The following is a 22,192-nucleotide window of genomic DNA, read 5'->3' on the forward strand; positions in this document are numbered from 1 at the left end:
GTGTTGCAGAACCAGCCCTGCCGGCCGTGCCGTGTGGGCAATCTCCCTTCAGGTCGCTTTGCTGGTGTTGCGGTGGGTGTTTGGCGCCGTGTTCCTAAGCGAAGGTGGCCTATGGCTGTCTGGCATGGTGTGTGCGGGTCGGGACAGCCCCAGTGGCGAGGGGTTTGCACCTGCTAAGTCCTAGCCCCACTTCCCGGTGGCCAGTTAGATACCGAGTCAGCGCCGTTCGCAGTGGGGAGGCAGGTCGTGAGAAAGGAAGCTGCCGGGCCAGCGGGCTGGAAGCAGGGTCGGCAGAGTGGCCAGGGCGTGACCAGGCGGCCTGCCTGTCTGCTGCTGGGTGGTGAGGGTGCAGCCTGGTAGTCGGTAGTCAGTGCTGCAACGCTCTGGGCTCCACGACTAAGCTGACCTCCCTCATTCGGCCTTTGGCAGCCCCTCTCCCGGACCGGCTGGGGACAGCCTCTCCTGGCTCTTGCTGTTGGGGCCCGGGCAGTGGTGGCCCTGGGCAGGCAGGCCATGCTCACACGTGGGGTTGCTGGGCCTGTGGAAGGGACTGCTGGCCGGGAGGCAGTACGCATGTACTCGGACCTGTTTCTCCCCTGACACACTCACTGAGCATTTATCGAGCCGACTGTGCTAGGCCCAGGGGCAGCTGTGGGCTGTGCTCCAGGCAGAGCAGACGCACAGGTGACAGGAGGTAACGGGCTGTCAGGACACCACTGGGGGCGACAGGAGGAGGGCGAGCAGGCCCCGCAAGTTCTGGGGAGGTGGGGACCTGGTGGGGCTTTCAGCTTGGACGCCTGGAGAAGGTGGACGGGGCGTTGGCAGAGGGCGGCTGGGCGGGGGTGGCAGGAGGTCACAGAGGCGCTTCTTCCCTTGGGGGGCGGCACATGAAACCGCGTGGGGACTCTGCAGATGTGGAATGTGGTTCCAGTTCTGTGTGCAGCTTGCCCTGGTGCCCTGGTTTGCCCAAGCAGTTGGGGAAAGAGAGCACGCCGAGTTGCCGGCCTGATCCTCATTCAGCTGCCCAGGACTGTGTGGGCCGGCTCTCTGCGAAGGTGCACGTGGGGGAGCAGAACCCTGACCCTGTGCCCCGCCCCACAGGCACACACTGCCTCGCCCATCCTCCCAGCCTCTGTCAGTGCAGTGCGTGTGCCCGTGTGTGTACGAGTGGCGTTTGTGGGGTGTGCATATGTTTGTACCTACGTGTGAGGGGCTGTGTCTATATGTGTGGGAGAGACCCCCTGGCAGAAAGCCCAGGCTGGCCTGGTGGCCATGTCTGCCCCACAGGCCGCCTGGCTCAAACCCCAGTCTGGTGAGGTGTATCGTGGCCCTGGCTCTGCTTTCTCCTTGGAGCAGGAGTTTGGGATGGGCGCACAGATGTGCACGCCTGGCCACAGGCACTCGTGGGCCCCAGCCAAGGGAAGGTCCTCTGGTGTAGGGAGCGGAGCAGCCATCTGCGTGAGCCACGTGTGTGGCCTCGTTGGGGGACTGCCAGTCATACCCCATTGCCAGCGAGGAGTGGGAGGCTGGAGCCAGAGTGAGCGACGGTGATTGCCAGAAGTCATGGAACTAGGAATGACGGCAGTCAGGGTCAAGGTCAGGGACTCACTTTACCCTCCAGCAGCCTCTGCAGTGGGATCTGTGTCCCCGTGCAGCCAGGGAGCTGGTACAGAGGTTAAGTCACTTCTAGTCCACGTGCAGAGCAGGATGGGAACCCGACTTGGGGCCTTAGTCTGGGCTGTGCCTCCTGGGGACTGGGGTGGGAGGCCACATGCACCCGAGAGCGGCAGGGCTCCCACTGGTCCGGCCTGCCTCCACCTGTCCGGCCTGGTCCCACCTGTCCGGCCTGCCTCCACCTGTCCGGCCTGCTCCCACCTGTCCAGCCTGCCTCCACCTGTCAGGCCAGGTCCCACATGTCCAGCCTGGTCCCACCTGTCTGGCCTGGTCCCACCTGTCCGGCCTGCCTCCACCTGTCAGACTTGGTCCCACCTGTCCAGCCTGGTCCCACCTGTCCGGCCTGGCCCCACCTGTCTGGCCTGGTCCCACCTGTCTAGCCTGGACTCTGCTTCTCTAGCCCGGGGCCATGTATCTGGACACCCTGGCTTTCCTGTCCTTGGAGGTGACCTCAGTTTCACACTGAGTGGAGACTTGGTCCCATGGGCACTGATAGCCCGTTGGGCTGGCAGGTCCCTGGTGGGGTGTGCAGACTAGCTTCCAGGGGAGCCTCAGCCCTGTGTGGCCATCAGCCTCGTCCTGACTCCTCTCCCTCCCCCAGCCCCACCCTACTGGTCACCCTGAATCTGACACATCGTGCCACCTCAGGTACCTGGCAGCTTCTGCCCTCCCTATAAACACTCTCCAGCCTGGTGTGAGAGGTGCCCCAGGGCTCCCAGCCCTCAGTCCAGCCAAGACCCTTAGGGTGTGCCGTCAGCCATCACCTCTGACCTGCAGCGCTGACCATGTGTCGGTCCTCAGGGTGCTCGTTACACGCTGCACAGCCCTTCCTTAGTGTCCGGCTCTGCCCGTAGCCGCTGTGGGTATCTCCCACGGACTCATCTCTTCGGTAAAGCAGGGGCCCCTGGCTCCTGACGTCATGTCTCTACTTGGCCCTGATTCCCTGGGGGTGTCCTGTCTCACTGTGGAATGAACCCCACGGTCCTGGCTCAGGGCCTCTGCATGTGCATTTCCCACGAACAAGTTCAGGATGCTGCTTTCTGGGCCCTCCCAGCTGGCTGAGGCCAGTGGAGCTGGTGAGGCTCAAGCCGCGCACTCTCTTCCCAGCACGTGGCCCTGGCCAGCCCTGTGCCTGTTCTGGGACGAGGTAGCCTCGTGGGGGCAGTGGTGGGAGCACGCCCTGGTCCTGCACCTCTCCCGTCGTCTTGTCAAAGCCCTTCTCTACGCTGATCCTGTGGCTTGTTTCTCTTTGTCCCCCACCCCGGGGCAGAACCCCAAGACGGGCCACCCTGCTGGGTGGGGCAGGTCTGGTGGCCCTGGTGGCTCCTCTGCATGTGACAGCTGAGCAGCAGCTGTGTAGATCCCAGGGACGGAGCGGGCACAAGAGTGCTGTCTGGGTGTAGAGGGGCTTGCTGGGCTGAGCCAGGGGGCAGGGGGCAGGGGCAAGAGGCTGGGAGGGGCCTGGGCAGACACTGACCTCAGAACCTAGCTGTCAGGCAGAGCTTGAGAGCAGGAGGTCCCAGCTGAGTGTGGGCCACGCAGGGGCACAGTGTGGGGTCCCAGGAGGGGACAGGTGGGTGGGGGCAGTGCAGGAAGGCAGGACGCGGAAACTTCCGGAGCAGCTGAGGTGTCAGTGATGCCTCCGAGAGACAAGAGTTTGTCCTTGAGGGCCTTGTGACACTTGGACAGCCATGGTGTCCGGGGAGCCAGGGACCTCTCAGGCAGGATGCCTTATCTGGGGTGACAGCAGATAGGCGTAAGGGTAGGGAGCAGGTGAGAGCAGCCACCATGTGTGGATGTGACGTGCAGAAAATGGTTCAGAGAGGAGAGTCCTGTCCCATCAGAGTGGCTGGGGGGTGACGGCGTGGTCCCCGTGTCAGAGTCATTAGCATTTGACTCCCAACAAAGTCAGCAGCAGGTATGGGGGCCCCAGGCTTTCCTGCTCCTGGACTGGGCAGAGGGGCTCCCTCCACCCTCTGTCCTGGCTTCCGGTTCTCCCAGTGGGTGAGTGGCGTGTGGCAGGGAGGGACTGGCAGAGGTGTCAGTTGTCGTGACTTGGGCTTCTGCTGTCTCTCTGGGACCTCCCCAATTTTAGCACTCCAGGTCCCACTGCTGGGAACCCTCTCAGTCCCGGGCAAACAGGGACATTTGGTCTTTTGGTGAGGGAGGGGGCTTCCTCCTGGGGAGACTGTGCACTGAGCTCTGTGCTCCCTGGACCACAGGGAGGGAAAACCCGCATGGGACCCTGGGGGGGTCAGCACATCTCAAAGGTGGGGCAGGGCGTGGGTCTGAGGTTTCACTTAGGTGGGCAGGGAAGTTTGAGCCCCCACTTGCAGGTGAGGGGGAGTGAGCCACATGGATGGCGGGGTGGAGGAAACAGCCCTGCCAAGACCGTGGGGCAGATGTGTGCTGACGGGTTCCAGCCTGCCAGGTGGGGCAGGTGGGGGCTTCACGCATCCTGCAGGCAGGTGGAGTTTGCCCTGAGCTCCTGGAATGATAGGGAGCCATGTCTGCACCATGAGTGGGTGAGGGCTTCTCGATGGCTCCCCACAGTGCCTGGCTCTTTCATACCACAGGGCCTCTCTCCCACACAGGGTAGGAAGTGGAGGGGCTGGCTCTGGAAGAGGCCTCCTGTGATTCCAGGAGCATGGGGTGCCCGCCTGGCCAGAGGGGTGCAGCCATGTCTGTGGCTGCAGGGCTTGGGGGCCTGGATGGGTCTGAGCCACAGGCGAGCAGGCAGCCTCGACGACCGGTGAGGGCAATGGGGGTCTGTGTTTGCCGGTTCTGAGTGCTCTGCATGGTTGGGTTCCTGAATGACAGAAATTTTGCTGGCGCTCTATAGTAGTGATGACACACAAAGTTGCTGCAGAAAAATCTAATCAGAGCGTGCACGGCAGTGTGCATGCCACCTGGCTGGTCCGGGGAGGGCCTGGGGGCCTGGTCTCAGGCCCCTGGGGCTGCCGACCACTGTGCCTGGCACCACCCGCTCTGGCGGCCCCTCTACGTTTGGGTGTGTGGTTGCTGGGCCTGCGTGGCTGCGTCTGCCTGTTGGTCTGTGCGCCCACAGGTGTGCACTGACCCAGGTGGGCTGCACAGGTAGGTCGGTGGGTAAGTGTTGGCCCAAGTCTGCGTTGAGGCCCTGCCTGGACATGCCTCAGGGTCTCCTCACAGTCCTTTGTGGCGATGGTGGGCAACGGGCTCCTAGGCCTTGCTCTGGGTCCTGTGGTGCCAGTGGACAGAGTGGACACGACTCCAGACCCTGGACTGCTGGAGTTCATCTCGGCTCACCCCAAATCATTGCAGCCTTGGCAGTGCTTCAGTCTCCCCACTCGCACTGGGGTGCTCCTAGCACCAAGCCTGGGGACACGGTGTGGATCCACCAGCAGCTGTTGGTGAAATGCTCGGCTGACAAAAGATGTGATAGAGCTGAACGATTTGTGGTTGGCAAATGCGTCCTCTTCACCCCGTGAAGGACGTGTGACTGGCTGTGTCTGGAGAGGTGGCCTGGACTTGCCGTGAGCCCTGGGGGTGGGGGCGAAGCAGAGGGAGGCTGTGTGTGCTGCCCACCAGCCGGGGTTGGCATTTCACCACGCGTCCCTTTGCCCCTTGTTGTCGTTTGTCTCCACAAGTGCTTGTTAGACCGCAGCCCTGCCAGGTGTCCCCAGGGGCAGGCTGTCCCTCCCTGCAGGTCCCTGCTTCACATCTCCCGTCTGCTTGTCCTCGTACCCGCCTGGCCTAGACCGTCTGATTTGACCCCATTGGTCAGAAGTGCCCGATGGCCCAGAAGTGGTTCCAGCCCCTTCCCTCAGAGCGAGGGGCTCCCCTGTAAAGGTGGGGCTAACCCCACAGGGGTTTGTGCGCTCGAGTCACGCGGTAGCAGCATGTCCACTCGTTCTGGACAGAGGTGGCCCATGGAAGCTGGGAAGAGAGAGCTTACAGCTTTCTCTGACACTAAGAAGGCCCAGGCCACCCGTGGGGGGCTCTGAAGTGTGGGGGTGCATGCTGTGAGCATGTGGGAGTCAAAGCTGTGTCAGGACCAGGAAGGGTGGTCCAGGGCCTGTCCGGTGCGGCTGTAACACAGTGAAGGGCTACGCCCAGTGCCAAGGCCGTGTGCGAGCGCTGGTATGTGTGCATGGCGGGTGGGGTGCCTCAATACCCCCCCACCACACCCACGTGCACCCCAGGGACCCATGGTGAATGGCACGTGGCAGCCTGGCTGGGCCACATGGGCCGGGTGCCTGGGAGGCTGTTTCTGGTGAGGTGAACATTTAAGTCTGTAAACTGGGTAAACAGATGGCTCTCCCCATGCCTGAAGACAAAGGTGGCCTTGAGCCACGAGGATTTTCCACGGCTGCAGCAGCCAGCTGTGCAGCGTACAGCTCTCCTGCGTGCCCACCTGTTCATCTGTTGTGTGCCCACCGTCAGTTGTTTCTCTGGAGAGCCCTGGCCATACACCCCACAGCGTGTGGCCTCGGGTCTTTCCTTCGTTCTCTCTGCACCACGATGGCGGTGGGGATCCCAAGGGTGGGTGGTGAGGTTCTGAGGTAGCAGACGTGCAGCTTGGCGCCCTGTGGCGGGTGGGGTGGCAGCGTTCAGGGTGGACAGGTAGAGACCAGAGGCCCCACTGCTTCCAGTGCCTGTGTGGGAACAGCCTGGTCGTGACAAGACCCTCCCTGGGCCGGAGGCCTGAAGCGGCCGTGAGTGAGTGAGTGCGTGAGTGACGGGCCCTGCCCTCGAGGCCTGGTGGTGTGGGCCTTTCTGGGCCTCGGGCTCTGCCTGTGAGAGGGCACAGGAGCAGCACGCAGGGCGTGTGGGGCAACGTCCATCTGCACCAGGAGTTTGTCATCCTCAGGGAAGCCTGTGGCCGTGTGCCTGTCCTGGGGCCGACCGGCTGCCTGGCACACCCTCCGGGCAAGTGGCATGAGCCTCCACACTCCCTGCTCCAGGGTCCTCCCCACGCAGCTCTGGAGGGAGGGGCCTGTCCCCGCAGCTTCCCTGCTGGCGTTCCCTTCCTGTCCTTAGGGTGTCGTGACAAGTCACCTGATGGGCCTGCCCTTCCGAGCCCGAGCCCGGCACCAGTGCCCAGAGCCCGGCTGGTGTGCAGTTAGTGCTCGTGGCCAGTTTAATGACTGCAGAGGGGGGGCTCCATCGTCAGCGTGTAGGGGGCGTAGCCCCTGGCTGAGATGAGCTGGTGCTGAGAGGTTCAGAGGGGGCCTGGTGTCCCAGAGGGTGAGAGAGGGGAAGGGGCTGTCGCACGCCCAGAAGTGGGGTCCACCCACTGCCCAGAAGCCCGGGGCGCTCTGGGCAGAGCCACATGGGGTGGGCTGAGTGGAATCATTTGGGGCTGGAATCCCAGACTCTGCGCAGCCGGTGTGCAGGTCAGGCCGCCCATGCCCTCACGGCGCTGCTGACCACTGGGAGCCCCCAGTCTGGCCGGTGCACCCTCCTCTCCCCCTTGCTGTTGCCCCTCTGGGCGCTGGGGAGGGGGTGGGGTGCACACACAGCCCTCAGTGTGGGGTCAGAGGTCAAGGAGTGCTAGAGCCCTTGTGAGAGCTTGTGGAGGGGTGTCCCTCCCCGAATCCCACCGTGAGCCCCGGGTCTTGGTGACCAAGGGTTTGCTCCCCGCCTTGGGCTGCTGGGGAAATCCTGGGAGTGCAGAGTGTTCCACTTTTGGAGGGGAGGAGGCTAACCCCATGTGCAGCTGTCGGGGCGGGGCTGTCACCCTACAATAGCACGTGGTTGCTTCCAGTCCATGTGGGGGGCAGGCATGGGGGTCCCATGCCTGGAAGGGTAGCTGTAGCCTGGCCAGCCTTGTCAGTGCCCCCCACTAATTCTAAGACTTGTGGGCCCCTCTGAAAGCAGGAGGGGTGTGGGGCAACTTCTTGAGGTGGCTGCTGGTGGTAGCAGTGAGTTTCTGTCCCATTTCCAAGCCAGGGGACCACAACATGGGACATTGGTGCTTCCTGCCACCAGGTGTGCTGAGGCTTCTGAGGCCTTAGCCAGGCGTCCACCCGGGAGCAGAAGCCAGCTTTGGGAGAGGCCCTAGTCGGTGACTGCATGGGTTGAATTCCTCAGGCCCTCAGGAAGCACTGCCTGTGGTGGTGAGGGCATCACCCGGGGACACTTCTGTGGGTGTGAGGGTGTCTCCTGGGGACACTTCTGTGGGGGGGTGAGGGTGTCACTTGGGTTGCGTGGCACCAGCTCAGCTGTGGGTAGATGTGTTGCATCTCCCTTATCAGGTCCCCTCTTCAACAGCCCAGTGGAGCTCGTGTTCCCCCTGGACTCAAGGAAGGGGCAGGGGGACCCCTCACCTGCTTCCTACTGATAGACAGCAGGCCCTCCTGGGCTCTGGGCACATTGTGGGGGCTGCAGGCAGGTGTGTCCAGCACTGCCTACCTCTGCATGACAGGAGCTGTGCATGGCAGTGCGTGAGCCCACGCACGTTGTCGGCACTGGTGCACATGAGCTGATTAAACACCTGCTGTGCCAGGCCTGCTCCGGGCACCGGGTGCAGCTGTGAGTGAGACAGGCGCAGGTTTCTGTTCTGGGAGCAGGTCTGCACTCACCGCTGACATGGCGGCCTTTCCCTTGACAGGCGGCCATAGTGTCAGGATGCCAGGCTGCGTGGAGCTGGGTGATAAACCCACAGTGGTCAGGAGCTGAGCCATCTCTGCCTATGGCCAGCTATTGCAGTGATGGCCCTCAGCCCAGGAGCCCGAGGGGCACCCCAGGAAGGACCGGGCCTCATCAGGGCCGCACAGCTGTCAGTCTCCCACCTGCTTCCCCCTGAGCTTGGGCGGGGCCCCACGCTGGGCCAAGGATCAGGCTGGGGCCCCTTGGGAAAGCCAGCCCCCCATCCAGCTTTTGTTCCACGGTCACTCTCCCCTACCATGTCCTGACGGGCCCACCCACACTCTCTGACCCATCTGCCTCCGTCCGTCCCTCTCCTACCCTCCCCCTCACATGTGGCTCCCCCAGCATGGGAGACGCCTTCCTGTGTGAGTCCCAGCCTGACAGCCCACTCAGGCGAGCACCTCCAGGTGGGGCTGTCACATGCCCAGTGCCCCACTCTCAGAATGGCGTGGACTCGCATCGTGTCCCTGGTGGGATAGCATGTGGAACCGTGTGTCATTGCCAATTAACTGGCTTTGTTCTACCTCACCCACAGAGAGACATGGCCCTGAAGCCGCATGAACGGAAGGAGAGATGGGAGCGTCGCCTCATCAAGAAGCCCCGCGAGTCAGAAAACTGCCCATCTGCAGAGCCGAGTGAGAACGGGCGGCCCCTGGAGGTGGGCAGCCCCGAGCAGGCCCTGGAGCCCCCGTGCGACCGGGGAAAGAAGGTCCCGCTGCAGCCCGCCAAGCAGGTGAGTGCTGGGCCCCACCCCACTCGGAACCTGGGGCTCTGTGCCCCCTTGTCCCGGTGCCCTTGGGGCCACACCAGCACACCACCCACGGCACCTGGGCCTGCCTGGCAACGAGCTCCATGGTTGCCAGGCATGGGGTACGGGGCACATGTGGACTGGGGCCTCAGGTAGACGCCCCTGGGAGCCCAGATCCTGAGCGGGGCAGAGGTCTGCCCGGGTGGGTCACAGCAGAGGGAGGATGGAGCCCGCGGGGCACCCAGGAGTGGAGTGGGGGTGGGCATGCCGGGCAGGCCCCGCGGTGCACCCACTGATAGGCCGGCCCCGTTTCCCCGTTGCGTCTGTCAGGCTCCGCCGACCCGGGTGTCCACTGTGTCTGTAATGCGTGGGGACCAGGCTCGTGGCTGGTGCCGCACCCGCTACAGTGCGGGAAGCTCAGTGTGTGTGTGGGCGGGCTGACTGGTTGGTGGTCTCCGTGTGAGGGGCAGCCCCGCCCGCCCCGGGCTCACAGCTGCTGGGAGCCGGCCCTCGTGGGAGGGGCCGCCCTTGCTGTCACCTAGGGCCCTGCTGGGACGGGCAGGGTTGCTGGCTGGGTTTTCTCCCAGAGTTCAGGGCTCTGTCCTCGGTGTGGCTCGGCACTGCGCTGCTTTCCTCCTGGGGACTCACTGGTTTGCGCCTCCTTTCAGAGAGGGGTTCTTCTTGGTGTTTCACACTCCACTTTCAACTCACTTGGGGATCGGGCTGCTGGTGAGGGGGCAGCATGTGTCAGGGGCCCGGGCTGGATGGGGGGGTCTGCAGGCACACTTGCCCAGGTGGACACATGCTCTTTCTTCCATGCAGGTGTGCTCCCCAGAAGGGGGGCCGCTCCCAGCCAACCACTGGGACCAGAACGGCCCGGCCCAGCACCAGCAGCAGCTCCAGCCCAGCCAGCCCCAGGGGTCACTCCCAGCCCCGTGTCAGCGCTGCCAGCCCAGTCGGGCGCTCCCGGACCCCGGGCAGCCCTGCCAGCCCCAGCAGCCACTCCCAGGTCAGCGCAGCTGGCCCCAGCGGTCACTTCTGGGCCCAAGACAGCCCTGCCAGCCCAGGCGGTCCCTTCTGGGCCCAGGTCAGCCCTGCCGGCCCCAGCGGCTGCTTCCTGTCCCAGATCAGCAATGCCGGCCCCAGCGGTCACTCCTCGCTCAGCCCTGCCAGCCACGTTGGGCGCTCCTAGGCCCCAGGCAGCCCTGCCGGCCCCAGCGGTCCCTCCTGGCCCCATGCCACCTCTGCCGGCCCCTGCGGTCCCTCCTGGCCCCATGCCACCTCTGCCGGCCCCTGCGGTCCCTCCTGGCCCTCTGGCACTGCTGCTGGCCCGCTCGGTCGTGGGTGGCCCCGTGTCTCCACAGCCAGCCCAGCAGGGCCTCCTCAGGACAGCGGTGCCGGCCCCTTCGGTCCCTGCTGGCCCAGTGCCAGCGGTGCCAGCCCCCGCAATCACTCGCTGTGCTGTGTCCACGCCGCCGGCCTACCAGCTTCCTCTCAGGCCAGTGCTGCTGTTCCCGGCGGGCGCGCCTAGCCCCGTACCAGCCCCGAAGGTCCCTCCTGGGTCAGCCATGTCACCCCCGGCGGTCACTGCTGGGCCCCAGTCAGCCCCAGCAATTAGCTGAAGCTCCAGAGCAGCCCGGCCCCCCCAAACCTTCACTGCGGGGCCCCAGACAGCCGCACCAACAGAAGCAGCCACTCCTGGGCCCAGAACAGCCTCACCCACCAAAGCGGCCACTCCTGGGCCCAGAACCGACCTGCCGTCGAAAGCGGCCACTCATGGGCCCAAAACAGCCCTGCCAGCCCCTACGGTCGCTACTGGGCCCAAGCCCGCCCTGCAAACCTCAGCCGTTGCTCCCCATCCCGGAGCGCCCATCGCTTCTGGGAAGGCCAGCCCCGCCCCGCCGGCCTCTTCTGGGGCCCTTGAGCCAGCCTCGCCGGTCCCTGCTGGGCGCGGTTCGGGCCCACCAGCCCCAGTTCTCACTCCTAGCCTTGGGCCGTCCATGCTGGTCCCAGAGGTCACGACGGACTCGATCCTCCACCCCTGTGGTGGCCCGCCAGGCCCCATACGTGAGCCCAGGAGCCTGATGCCGTTTTCCAGGCCAGCCCAGCTGTGGCTGTGTGGGCAGGGCCAGGGCCAGGGCCGCCTCACTCTGCAGCCAGACTGGTTGGAGGTCTCCAGACCCACTGGGCTGTTGGCGGTGGGAACTGAGGCTCAGCAGAGGCAGGAGCCCTGCAGAGCAGCCACCAGCCTAAGGTCTGCCTGCGCCAGGAGGAGAGGAGAGGACCCCCGGCGTCTTCCGCCTCCCGCCACGCCCACTGCTCTGTGATGTGCACAGCCCTGGGAGAGGGAGCGCGGCTACGGCCAGGGCACCGGCCACAGGGCCGTCATGTCTGTGCCTCTAGGGACCTCTGGTCCATGAACGTCGGCGTCTCCGTGCACACCCACCCCACGTGTGCAAGTGTGCCTGCACATACATGCTGATATGTGCGCACGTGTGTGTGGCTTGGGGGTGTCGACCTCAGGCCTTGCTTCCTTGGGCCCGTCCCAACCCCAGGCAGAATGCAGACGCGCTGCCCCCACCCTCTGTTCCCTCCGGCAGAGGGTGATGTGTGTCCACCTCCAGGGTCCTATGACTGTGGACGGGCAAGGGGCGCTCAGGGCTGACGGGTCCAGTAGAAGCTGCTGGTGGCAGGGAGGGGCGCCCCCAGGACTCGGCCCCACCCCAGGGACCGAACACTGACGTGGGTCTGAGGTTCCCGCCGCCCCAGCCCTTCACCGGGAGCCCACAGGGCCCGGGCGTTCTCAGCCTGCCCTCCCTCCACCTTGCTCTCCCCTCACGTCCCCGTGGGACAGACTCAACACTATAGGGTCTCCCTGCCACCACCCTCCCTTGCCCCAGCACATGGCTAGGGCAGGCCCACCACATGCTGCTGGGGTGCTGGACGCGAGATGGGGGCTCAGCTCTGACTCCAGACTCCGGGGGCGCCCTGGCTGGCTCCTGCTCAGCGCTTTGTGCAGCCAGGCTCACCTGGCTGTGACAGCACCCCCAGTGCTGACCCTGCTTGTGGAGGTACCCCGATCTCCAGGCCCAGGCCTTCCCCTCCCTGCTTGCTCAGAGGACCCTGGCTTCCACTGGCTCTCGGGGGTCCTGACCAGCCGGGTGTGGGGTTGCCCCGCACCAGGGCCCACAGGTGTCTGTCCTCCCTGAAATGTGGGGCCTGTTTTTCTGATTAAAGAAAATAAAAAGTGCCGTGCCATTATTTTTATAACAGCATCGGTGTTTGTGATTTAACAGACGAGTGTGTTGTACATGAAGTGATTTATTCCGACAAGTGATTTTCTGCACCCCTGGACTTGCCTCTTGTTCATTACCGCCCAAGCAGCTGGCGTGGGGCCATGTGGCCTGGGCACAGCTCACCGCGCTGTGTGGTGTGGATTTGGGGGTCCCCCTCTCACCAGTCACCCTCTAAGCCACGCTGGAGCCCCCTCGGATCAGCTTCTGTCCTGTCCCTCGGAGCCCCTGCCCTGGAAGGGGCTCTCGCTAGATGCTGACCCTTGTGTTCCCACTGTGCCCTGTGGTCATATGCTGAGGATGGCAAGCATTTACGCCGTGCGTGTGTTTGTGTGTGTGTGTGTGTGTGTGTGTGTGTGTGTCACCCAAACCCTCCCTACCTGTGGGGCAGTGTGAGTATTGCCCTAGGAGTGTTGGCCAAGGCACTTGAGTGCCGCTAAGGGGGGGTATAGAGGCCTATGGGGACCCCCTGCTGCGGCCTGGGCCGCCCCATTTCTTCCCCATCCGGAACGGGCCTGCTGTGAGTGAACCCTGCCGGTGAGGCAGGAGTAGACGGGCCCTGGGCCCCTGCTGTCCCCTGTGTGATCACTGGTTGGGGAAGGGGCTCGGGCTCCATCTGAATTCAGGGGACCCGAAAACCATGTGTGAACCCCCCCTCCCCCCGTGGCCATGGCTGCCTCTGCCTCAGGTTCAAAGTGCTGGGACCCTGAGGGGGTGTGGTCTGTGTGGGGAGGTGCCCACTTGCTCTGGGAGACTGACTGCATGTCCCATGTTCCCGACGTGTCCTGGGTAGCCACTGACAGCCGTGAAGGCAGGTCCTGTGTGGCAGACCTGTGATGTTTCTGAGAGCAGCTGGAATGGGTTTTTCTGTGGATTTGGCAATTTTGAAATGTTACCTAATCTGATTTTCTGAGCCACATTGCTGGCCAAAGGACACAGCTGTGTGGCCCTGGTGACAGAGACTTGGGTCCTGGCAGCTAGTTGGGCTCCAAGGCCAGGGGTGTGGAGCATAGCCTGCCCATTTGTATGGAAAGTGGGGATGGAGTCAGTTTGGGGGGGTATCCTGGGGTGTGGGGGAGGCCCTGTACTGCCCCAGGAACCCTTTGAATGGAGACTGGAGCCTGGGCCCGTGCTTTGCTGGGTGTCCTCTCTGCCCTGCAGCCTGCTGACCTCCCTGCACAGGCCCCTGACCCGCCTCCCCATCTGCACACGGGACCTGAGGGAGGGGGCTAGAGCCCTGGTGCTGCTCCCTTGACAAGCACGAGCGAGGAGATGCTAGTGGTGGCTGTCGTTTGTTGTCGGGGTGGAGGAGGGGTGTCCGTGTTGGAACCCCTAAAGGTGACTCTGAGACTGCAGTGCAGTGTTCACTAAGGGGAGCCCTTGGGCTCCTGAGCGGGGTGGGAGGGGCAGGAGCCGGGTGACCCGACAGGCTGATAGGCTCCCAGGCCCTGAAAGGGGCCAGGCCACATCCAGGATCCACCTGGGCACCCAGTGCGGGCTGGCAGGATTCCCGGGGAGGGGAGCCTTTTTCCTGCGAGCACATGTGCCTATTCTGAGCATGGAGGGGGTCAGGTGGGCCCAGCTTCCGGTGAGTGCCCAGTCACTCCTGACAAGTCCTGCCCTTCGTTTTAAGGAACATCCTGGGGAGGACGAGTCCCTGGGTGGCCCCCCCACTCGCTGAAGAGCTTCTCGTGAGCCTTGGTGTCGTCAGGCATCAAGCACACATCCTGACCGGAGCACATCACTCCAGCCAGTGGAGCCTGTTGCAGCAGACAGAACGTGATTCAGTCACTTAGTGTGTTAGGAGAGGTGTCCCGTCCTCCCCTAGACAGGCTGCAGTGGCCGCGAGACACCCTAGCAGCTTACCGAAGCTGGAGCAGCTGTAAGGAAGGTGTTGTGTGGGTCCTGCCCTTGCCCGGGGGGACTTGGCAAGAAGTCTGTCCCAGGGCTGGGGGTGGGGGCTGGGGACTGAAGTGCTGCCCAAGCCCCTGGAGGGCTCTTGGGGACCTTGTTAAAAGGCGGTTGAGATTCTGACTTAGCAAAGTGCTGCTTGTCTGGACTGATGGGAGCCACACCCAACTGTAAATGTTCCAGTGGCCACATTAGTGAAAAGAAAAGATAAAATTAATCTTAATACTATGTTTTAACTCCATAGGTTCAAAATAGTGTCATTTCGGCATGTGATCAATGAAAACATCAGTGAGATAGTTTACTCTTTTTATATCAAGTGTTACAGAGGCGTGTGCGTCTTAGGCTTGGGCCCTTCTCAGCCCGGACTGATGTGATGGCGTTTGAAGAGCCTGTGTCTGTCAGGACATTGACTTTATGGTCTGCCCACCTGCCACGGTCCAGGCGTGGTCTGCAGTGGTGACACCACACCCAGGAGGCATTGTACTGTGATATTCCCGTTTCTCAGATGACGGTACTGAAGCAAAAACAAGCTCAATAATTCACCCGAGACACAAAGGATAAGTGTCTGAGCCAGGACTCAAACCCAGGCGGCTCGGTTCCAAAACCTGCCCTTGACCCTGCCCTGGGAAGCGTGGAGGTGCAAACTACTAGCCTCCCAGCCTCTTGTCTCTCTGCCCATGTGCCCACCTGTTGGCAGTGAGGCTCCTCTAAGGAGCCCAATTGTTCTGGAAGGTTCCCTCCACCCTCAGGGTAAAGACCTGAGTCCTGGACAAGCCCCCAAGGTCCTCTGGGGCCTGACCTCTCCCTTCCCCCACCCTGCCTTGGTCTGGCTGACCTGCCTTGTGGCTTGGCTCCACCAGTCGCCACTGGCAGGCCCTGAGCTCCTCTCTCCAGCGCACCCTCCACTGGGTGGTGATCGCCCATTTCCCTTGTGCAGCCCCAGTCCTTGGGCCCAGAGCCTGGCCGAGGGCTAGGCCTCTCGCCACATCTGTATGCCATGCCATTTTGTTTGCCAGTTTGGGGTTTTCTAGTCACTTACAAGACAGTTGCCAGACTGGGCTGGTAAAGTCCTTCCAGAAGGTTCCCACCTGGCCTCTGGCAGATGAGCGTCTGGTGGGGAGCCACTTACTAGCTGTGTGGCCATGGGCAGGTGACGCAGCTCTCAGCACCTGTTTTGTCCTCAGTGAGTTAATTTAAGTGAAGTCTTAGAACCATGCTGGGTGCTGGGTGCTGGATGCTAGCTGTCAGGTGCTGGGTGCTTGGTGCCGGGTACTGGATGCTGGGTGCCAGGTGCTGGGTGTTGGGTGCTGAGCACTGGGTACCAGGTGCTCAGTGCCAGGTGCCGGCTACTGAGTGCTGGGTGCTGGGTACTGGGTGCCAGGTGCTGGGTACTGGGTACTAGGTGCCAGGCATCAGGTGCTGGGTACCGGGTGCCGGGTATTTGGTGCTGGGTGTCAGGTGCTGGGTACTGGGTGCCATGTAAAAGTCTGGCTCCTTCCTATTAATGTGAATGTCCCTCCCCAACCCCTTCCTCATGTCTGGGTTGTAGCTGGGGTGGGTGATAGGACTCCCCAGGGTACCTCTGAAGTCCCCCCGCTGTGCCATGGGTGCTGTCCTCACCGTGTGGCCTATGTGCATCCCCTACTCCCCTGGCCCCGAGGGGCCGTCCCACACTGAGGGGCATGGACTCTGGCCCCCAGGTCCATTCTTAACCTAGCACGGCCTTGTCTGCCTGGTGGCCTGAGGCGTCAGTTCCCTCATCTGTGTGACAGGGCATTGTCACTAATACAGTGTACGTCTTAGGCTGTTGACACCAAAAGATCAGTTGGTACACGTGGTACCTGTGTGTTCATGTTTCCTGCTGTTACTGTGATCACTGCTTCATCACTCACAGATGCTGTGTCCTGCCTTCTGGGTCGTGCCCGCCTGGTCATCCTGGCAGGCATCCTGGCAGGGCCTCCGGGCACGGTGCTCGGGTGTTCTGTGGCTTTGACACCTGTGCCGGGCCTGCGGCTGTGATGAGCAGCAGGCTGGGCCAGGGGCTGCTGGCCCCAGTCCTGGACATGGCCCTCGTATGAGCTGCATGTGGCCCCCTCATGGCCGGGGACTCACTGCAGTGCTGCTGCAGGCAGGGGATGCCCCCTGGGGGTGTGTGGCAGGCACCTACCCTGCTTGCCCCCGACTGGCTCAGGGATGCAACCGTGAATAGAACACGTGCTAGTCCCTTCCTACACAGAGCTTAACTTCCAAACAGGCTCGAAATGGGGGCGGGGGGCAGGGCTTGAGGTGACAGCAGGAGGGCTCCTTTAGGTTAGAGGCCCAGGGAGGCCTTTCTAATCTCCTGGCCAGCATCTCAGGGAAGGGAGAGTGTGCCCATGTGTGTGTGATGGCTCAGGGCGTGGCTGTCACTCCTGCAGAGGGACCACTGGTGAGTTTTGAGCAGTACAGTGACATGAGGTGATTTATGTTTTTTAAAACTCATGCCGGAGGTGAACTGGGCAGCCGTGGGGACAACTGGGGGGCTGTGCTGGAGGTAGATGCTGGTGGCTTGAGTCGTCCTTCATCCTTTGGGCAGATGGGGGCAGTCATAGAGCAGGCCGAGTGGTTCAGCCGGCATAGCTCAGCCAGAAAGTGATGGAGGTGACACAACACGGACCCAGAGGCCCCACTCTGCTCTGGTGACATACACACCCCTTCCCCAGGTCTACTCTGATACAATTCTGGGGGCATGACAGGGCTGTCCCTGTCCCCCAGCACCTGGCCCTGAGTCTCTTAGGACGGTGGCCTCACCTGTCACCCCCCCCCTGCACCCATCTGAATCCCAGTGGAAAACGGAGGTGCTCCTGGGGTCCCCCACCTGAGGTGGCGTCCCTACACCCACTGGTCTGACGGCAGTACCCTCACCATGCACGTCTAAGGAAAGTGTCTTCTCTCCACCCTCTGAGTACCGTGAGCTGACCCTGCCAGGTCAGGCAATGCCCTGTTTCCACATATCCACCAGTCTGAAGGCGGAGTCCTGGCCCGCCAGTTGAGGGTACATTCTTGTGGTGTGCCACCTTGCAAGAGCAGATGGCTGTGTGTTCAGGAACATTGCAAGCAGGTTGGTACACCTGGTGGCTGAAGCCTGCCGTGATGTGTTTCTACCACAGAACGCGCAGGTGCTCTGTCCCCCGCAAGCCCGCCATGCCCTGGAGCCATCCCCATAGCCTCCTGAATGACCGCTTTACTTTCCAGAAGTGTCACCGTCTCAGTGAGGCCTTTTCTGGCGAACCTGCCCCTCTTCTCTGCCACGGTCCCTCCTTAGCTCCAGCGCTGCCTGTTCACTGTATGGTGGCCTCGTTTCTGTAGGCTTTAGGGGAGTGGGTACTTGTCTGTTTTGTTTACTGCCCAGAACAGAGCCAGCTCATAGGCATGTAGTAAGCATTGGGGGGGTGGGGGGTGGATGAGCTGTGATTGGATGGATGGATGGATGGATGGTGGATGGATGGATGGATGGTGGATGGATGGATGGATGGGTGGATGGGTGGGTGAATGGGTGGATGGATGGATGGGGAATGGATGATGGATGGATGGATGGTAGAAAGATGGTTGGGTTTGTGAACAAGCACATGGGCTCCCTTCCAGGGCAATCAGGGCAGCCTCTGGCCATGGACGTGGACTTGAAGGTCCAGGGACTCTGGTCTTGTTCTCAGCTCCAGCTGGAAACAGGCGTGGCTCACCTGGGCCCCTGGCATCTCTGGCCAGCAGCATTTCTGAGCAGCTAGGAAGCGGGCAGAGCCACAGGACAGCCAGACCCCCGCTGGGGCTGTTTGGGGCCCTGGCCTGAGACAGAAATTAGGTGACCAGCTATCCTAGTATGCCCAGACGGGGGCTGCCTGAGAGGCCTTGCTCTTGCCTGTGCCCTTGCAGCCAGGGCCCTGGGCCATGGTGGTTGCTGGTACTGTCTTGTCATTTATGCTCCGCTGGCCACACAACACAGGGCCCTGTGACTTTTGGGGGCTGCACCCTCATTTCATGGTCTGGAGTGACCCTGAGGAGCAGGGGCTGAGGGACTTCTGGCTGAGCATGATGTGGGGTCTGCAGGATGGGCTCAAGCCGTGAGGGGTGTCCCGGGGACTCAGGATCCAGTATTCTGGAGCATGGCCAGCGTACCTTGCCAACCCAGTCAGGGTCTCTGGGGCTGTAGGGCGCTTACAATACAATGGCTGGACATGGGTGGGGGCAGCCTCTGAGAAGCTGGGCGCTGGGCTGGAAGGCCTGGAGGATGGAGAGGAGGGCGGGCCACCACCCCTGCAGTGTCCCCATGCTGGCCTGCAGGGACATTGGCAGCACGTGGAAAGGGGTCGCTGGGTGCCAGGCGGTGTGCTGGTTTTTCCGACCTCAGGCTGATAGGAAGAGGTGGGCGTCTGTGTGCCCAGACGGCACTGGTCGGAAAGCTGTGAACGGGGAGTCCAGTGGGTCCTGCAGGGAAGGCCAGGAGGCCAGCGTGGTTCAGGGGTGGTGACGCCCTGGGTGTGGGAGGGTCAGGGTCAGGGGTTGTGATGCTATCACTTCCCTGCATCTTTGTAAGGTGAGAAGTTATTTCCAAGTAAAAAGAAAACTATGAGTAGGACTTTGGGTCCCGCATTGTCACTTAACCTCCATGGTCTCATTTCCTCCTCTGTGAGGTGGGCACAGAGTGTGTAATGGGGCTTTTGTGCGGCCAGCTGGCTGCAACACAGCCAGGCCTAAGAAACGCTGGCCCTGTGGGGGACTGCAGATGACAGGAATGAGGCACAGAGAGGTTGAGTGATGGCCCTAGATCACACAGCGTGGTGGCAGTCCATGCCCAGCCCTGTAGCCCTGGAAGTCCTGAATGCCCGCCAGCCCTGGGACTGGGGGAAGGACTGAAGGAAGCCTGGGATTGCGCCTGCAGGGAGGGGAGAGGCATTGCCACTGGCCTGGCCTGGTGGCCCAGTGACTGTCTACCAGGTCAGTGTAGCAGATGGGGCGTTGGCCCACTGGGGAGCCCATAAAGTCACCCCGTGGCTGGAGGAAAGGACAGAGCTAGCAGCAGTTTCCTGTCCTGGAGCCGGGGAGCTCGCTCTCCTGGGTGTCCCCTGTCAGGGCTGTGAATGGCTCGGCAGCGCTCCACCTCCTAACTCTCCCCGGTTCAGCCCTGGTCGGGTGGGGCTAGGGGCCTGACCCTGGCTGTGCCCCCTCCTGCCCCACAGTGGCCAGTGGTACAAAGAGGTTAGGTCTGTGCTTGCTGAGCCCGTCTCTCCCTGTCCCCAGATGAAGGTCGCAGTGTCCAGAGGGGGCGACCGCAACAGTGAGGACGACAGCTTCCGCGAAGCCACCAGCTCCCGGCGGAGCAGCTCCCGGGACCAGCTCAGTGACGTGAGTCCCCCTGGTGCTCTCGCCAACCCCCCCCCCCACCTGCCACAGACACTGACAGCCGCTCGCTCAGGGGCCCAGTCCAGGTAGGGCTTTGTGTTAGCAGTTAGCATGGGCTCTCATTAAACACAATTGTTCACTGATCAGGACCCCATTTAGATGGGGATAGAAGGTTAGGCTCTGACAGGAGCCCGTCTCGGTGGCTGTGCTGGGGCTGAGGGCCTCTGTCCAGCTGGGGGCAGCGCAGGCTGGACACTCTTGGGGGCTGGGGTGTGGACCGGGAGGCAGGGCTGGCTGGGAGCAGAGCCCCCTGCCGTTCCTTCGGGGCCTGGGACTGCAGGGAACGTGCTGGAAGCACTCCCACCCACCCCGTGGACCCGCGTGTCAACTCAGGTGGGCGGTGCCGGTGGTGGGGTGTGTACTGGGCTCAGTCTGGATGCCCAGGTCCCGGAGTCTGTGGACACACTGTCGTGTCCCAGAAGACAGGTCCCTGAGCTCAGGTCCTTGGAGGCGGGAGGGGCTCGCACCCCGTGTGAGGATGACCTGGAATTTGGCCAGCGATGGGGGGAATAGGTGGCCTTCACCACAGGGTGTTTCAGGACCCAGAGGAGAGGTACGGGGCAGGCGCAGCAAGGGCTAGGAGTGGGGAGAGGGACCCCAGGGGGAGGGGACATCAGGGAGGGGACCCAGGCAGAAGGGTCCCCCTGGAGGAGGCGGCTCGGAACACGCCTTTGTTTCCTGACCCCCAGCTGCAGAAGTGGCTGCCGGTGGGGACCGAGTGAGTTGTCCTCATTATCATTTAAATGGGGGCCTGGGGGAGCGGCGGGCGGGGGGCCGGGAGGAGGAGGCCTAATTGCCCGGCTCCATCCTGCTTCCTTAAGACGGGAAAATAGGCTGGTAATTGTCTGGGGCCGCGGGCGCCCTAGTTTGAAGCCCTCTAATTGCTGGCGGTATGAACACAGAGGGTTCTGAGGGCAACGTGGGTCGGGTGTGAAGGGCGCAAGCTTGGGGTGGGGACCCCGCCAGGGGGAGCTCTGCCGGGCAGGGACCCCCAAGAGCTGACTGGGGACCCGGCAAGGGTCTGCCTGGGGAGGGAAGGGGTCCCTTAGTCCCAGCCAAGGCTGGCCAGGGGTTGCCCTGTGCAGAAGGGAGTGGCCCCGGCTGCAGTGGGAGTGGCCCCAAGCCCCCTGTGGTCACCCACCCTCTGGAAGAATCTTTGCATCTGGCCCTCAGTTTCCACGGCCAGCGTGCTCTGGACCCTGGTTTGTGGGTCCCACACCCCTCAGGTAGGCCCGCCCTCCATAACTGAGTCCTCCGGTCACCATGTCCTGTCTGTCGTCCTCTGTCTCTGGGTCCTCTCCTGCACCCCATCCCTCCAGCCTGTGCCTTGAAGGTCAGCCCTGGTGAACCACCGCCAGCCCTGTGGGGGTCTTGGGAAGCACCCCTCCCCATGAGGCACGGGTGAGACTGAGACTCACCTCCTAACTGATTGCTTCCTTCCCTCGGATCTAAAATGCCCATCTGAGCCCAAGGGAGGTCCATCAGGCTTGTTGGGCACCGTCTGGGACTCCCCAGGACCTCCAGGCCACAGCTCACCCTGCCCCCGAGGTTACTTGTCCAGCATCTCCTGAAAGCCTTTCCCCGAGGTTCCCTCTGCCCCACCCCGTCCCTGGGACCCTGGGAGGATGGTGAGTGGCAAGGATTGGGCCAGCCTGGGTGCAGACAGGGATCTGCCAGGCCCAGCACCCAGGCCGGTTGGCCGCCCTCCATCCCGTGGGCACGTGTGGGCAGAACCACGTGCGGAGCGCCGGACCCTCTGGGGGGCCAGGCGCTGGCTGAGACCTGAGTGCATCCCTGAGCACGTGTTTGACCTGCCTCTCTGAGTTGGGGGTAAGGTCTGCGTGTGGGTCCTTGGGCACAGCCATCCTGTCTGGGGCTCTGACGCCCAACTGTGTCCTCTGTGGCTTCAGTCCTGACCCCCAGCCCGAAGGTCCAGCTGAGGCCCCGGGAGTTGTCTGTGGCCTATCTGTGCCTAGGGTGGTCCTCAGGGGACGGGTGGCTGTCAGCGGCTGAGAGCCCAGGCACTGACTATTCTCTTCTTCCCACAGAGCTCGGCGCAGGCCGTCTCAGGCAGAGGCTACTCCGTAAGTCTCCCGTTCTCTCCTGCTGTCCAGCCCCTGCTCGTCCTGTCCCCTCCCCCACCGTCCTGGGCTTTGCTCCTGGGGCTGGAGCCCACAGGGTGGTCCTGGCTGACAGCAGCAGGCTGGGGCCTCACGCCAGGCCCTATGCCTTTGCCTGCTAGGAGTGGGGTCCTGTCGGGCGGTGCCAGGACCCGGGGGTCCTGGGCATGGAACAGCCACGCCCCAGCACCCTGACCCCCCCCCCCCACAGTGCTGGTCTCAGCCAGCCAGAGAGGCCTGGCACTCAGGCTGGACACAGGCGGGAGGCCTGGCCCCCAGCTCCCATCTGGCTGTGTGGGGCCACCCTCCCTGCCCCCAGCCCCGTCCCTGGGGATCTGCTCTGCCCCCTCCTCAAGACTTTATTTCATTTCCCCTTA

At 63.0% G+C, this 22,192-nt stretch overlaps 1 protein-coding gene across 17 annotated transcripts in view; it reads left to right on the top strand.

Moving 5' to 3' along the window:
- The window catches only part of FBRSL1 (fibrosin like 1), a 65,005-nt gene that overhangs the window by 5,045 nt on the left and 37,768 nt on the right, over positions 1-22,192 (top strand). For 12 of the 17 annotated variants that reach the window (XM_088801102.1, XM_088801099.1, XM_088801110.1 and 9 more), the window contains exons 2-4: positions 8,843-9,040; positions 19,534-19,638; positions 21,744-21,779. In XM_088801102.1, the coding sequence (XP_088657228.1) occupies positions 8,843-9,040; positions 19,534-19,638; positions 21,744-21,779 (339 nt within the window). Of the gene's footprint in view, positions 1-8,842; positions 9,041-9,877; positions 12,331-19,533; positions 19,639-21,743; positions 21,780-22,192 lie in introns of those variants that run through there. The other 5 variants (XM_088801100.1, XM_088801105.1, XM_088801104.1 and 2 more) reach the window with 3 other exon arrangements.

The sequence above is a fragment of the Rhinolophus sinicus genome, chromosome 9 (genome assembly GCF_057876585.1).
Source record: "Rhinolophus sinicus isolate RSI-liver-muscle chromosome 9, RSI-T2T, whole genome shotgun sequence".
In the NCBI taxonomy this organism is placed as follows: domain Eukaryota; kingdom Metazoa; phylum Chordata; class Mammalia; order Chiroptera; family Rhinolophidae; genus Rhinolophus; species Rhinolophus sinicus.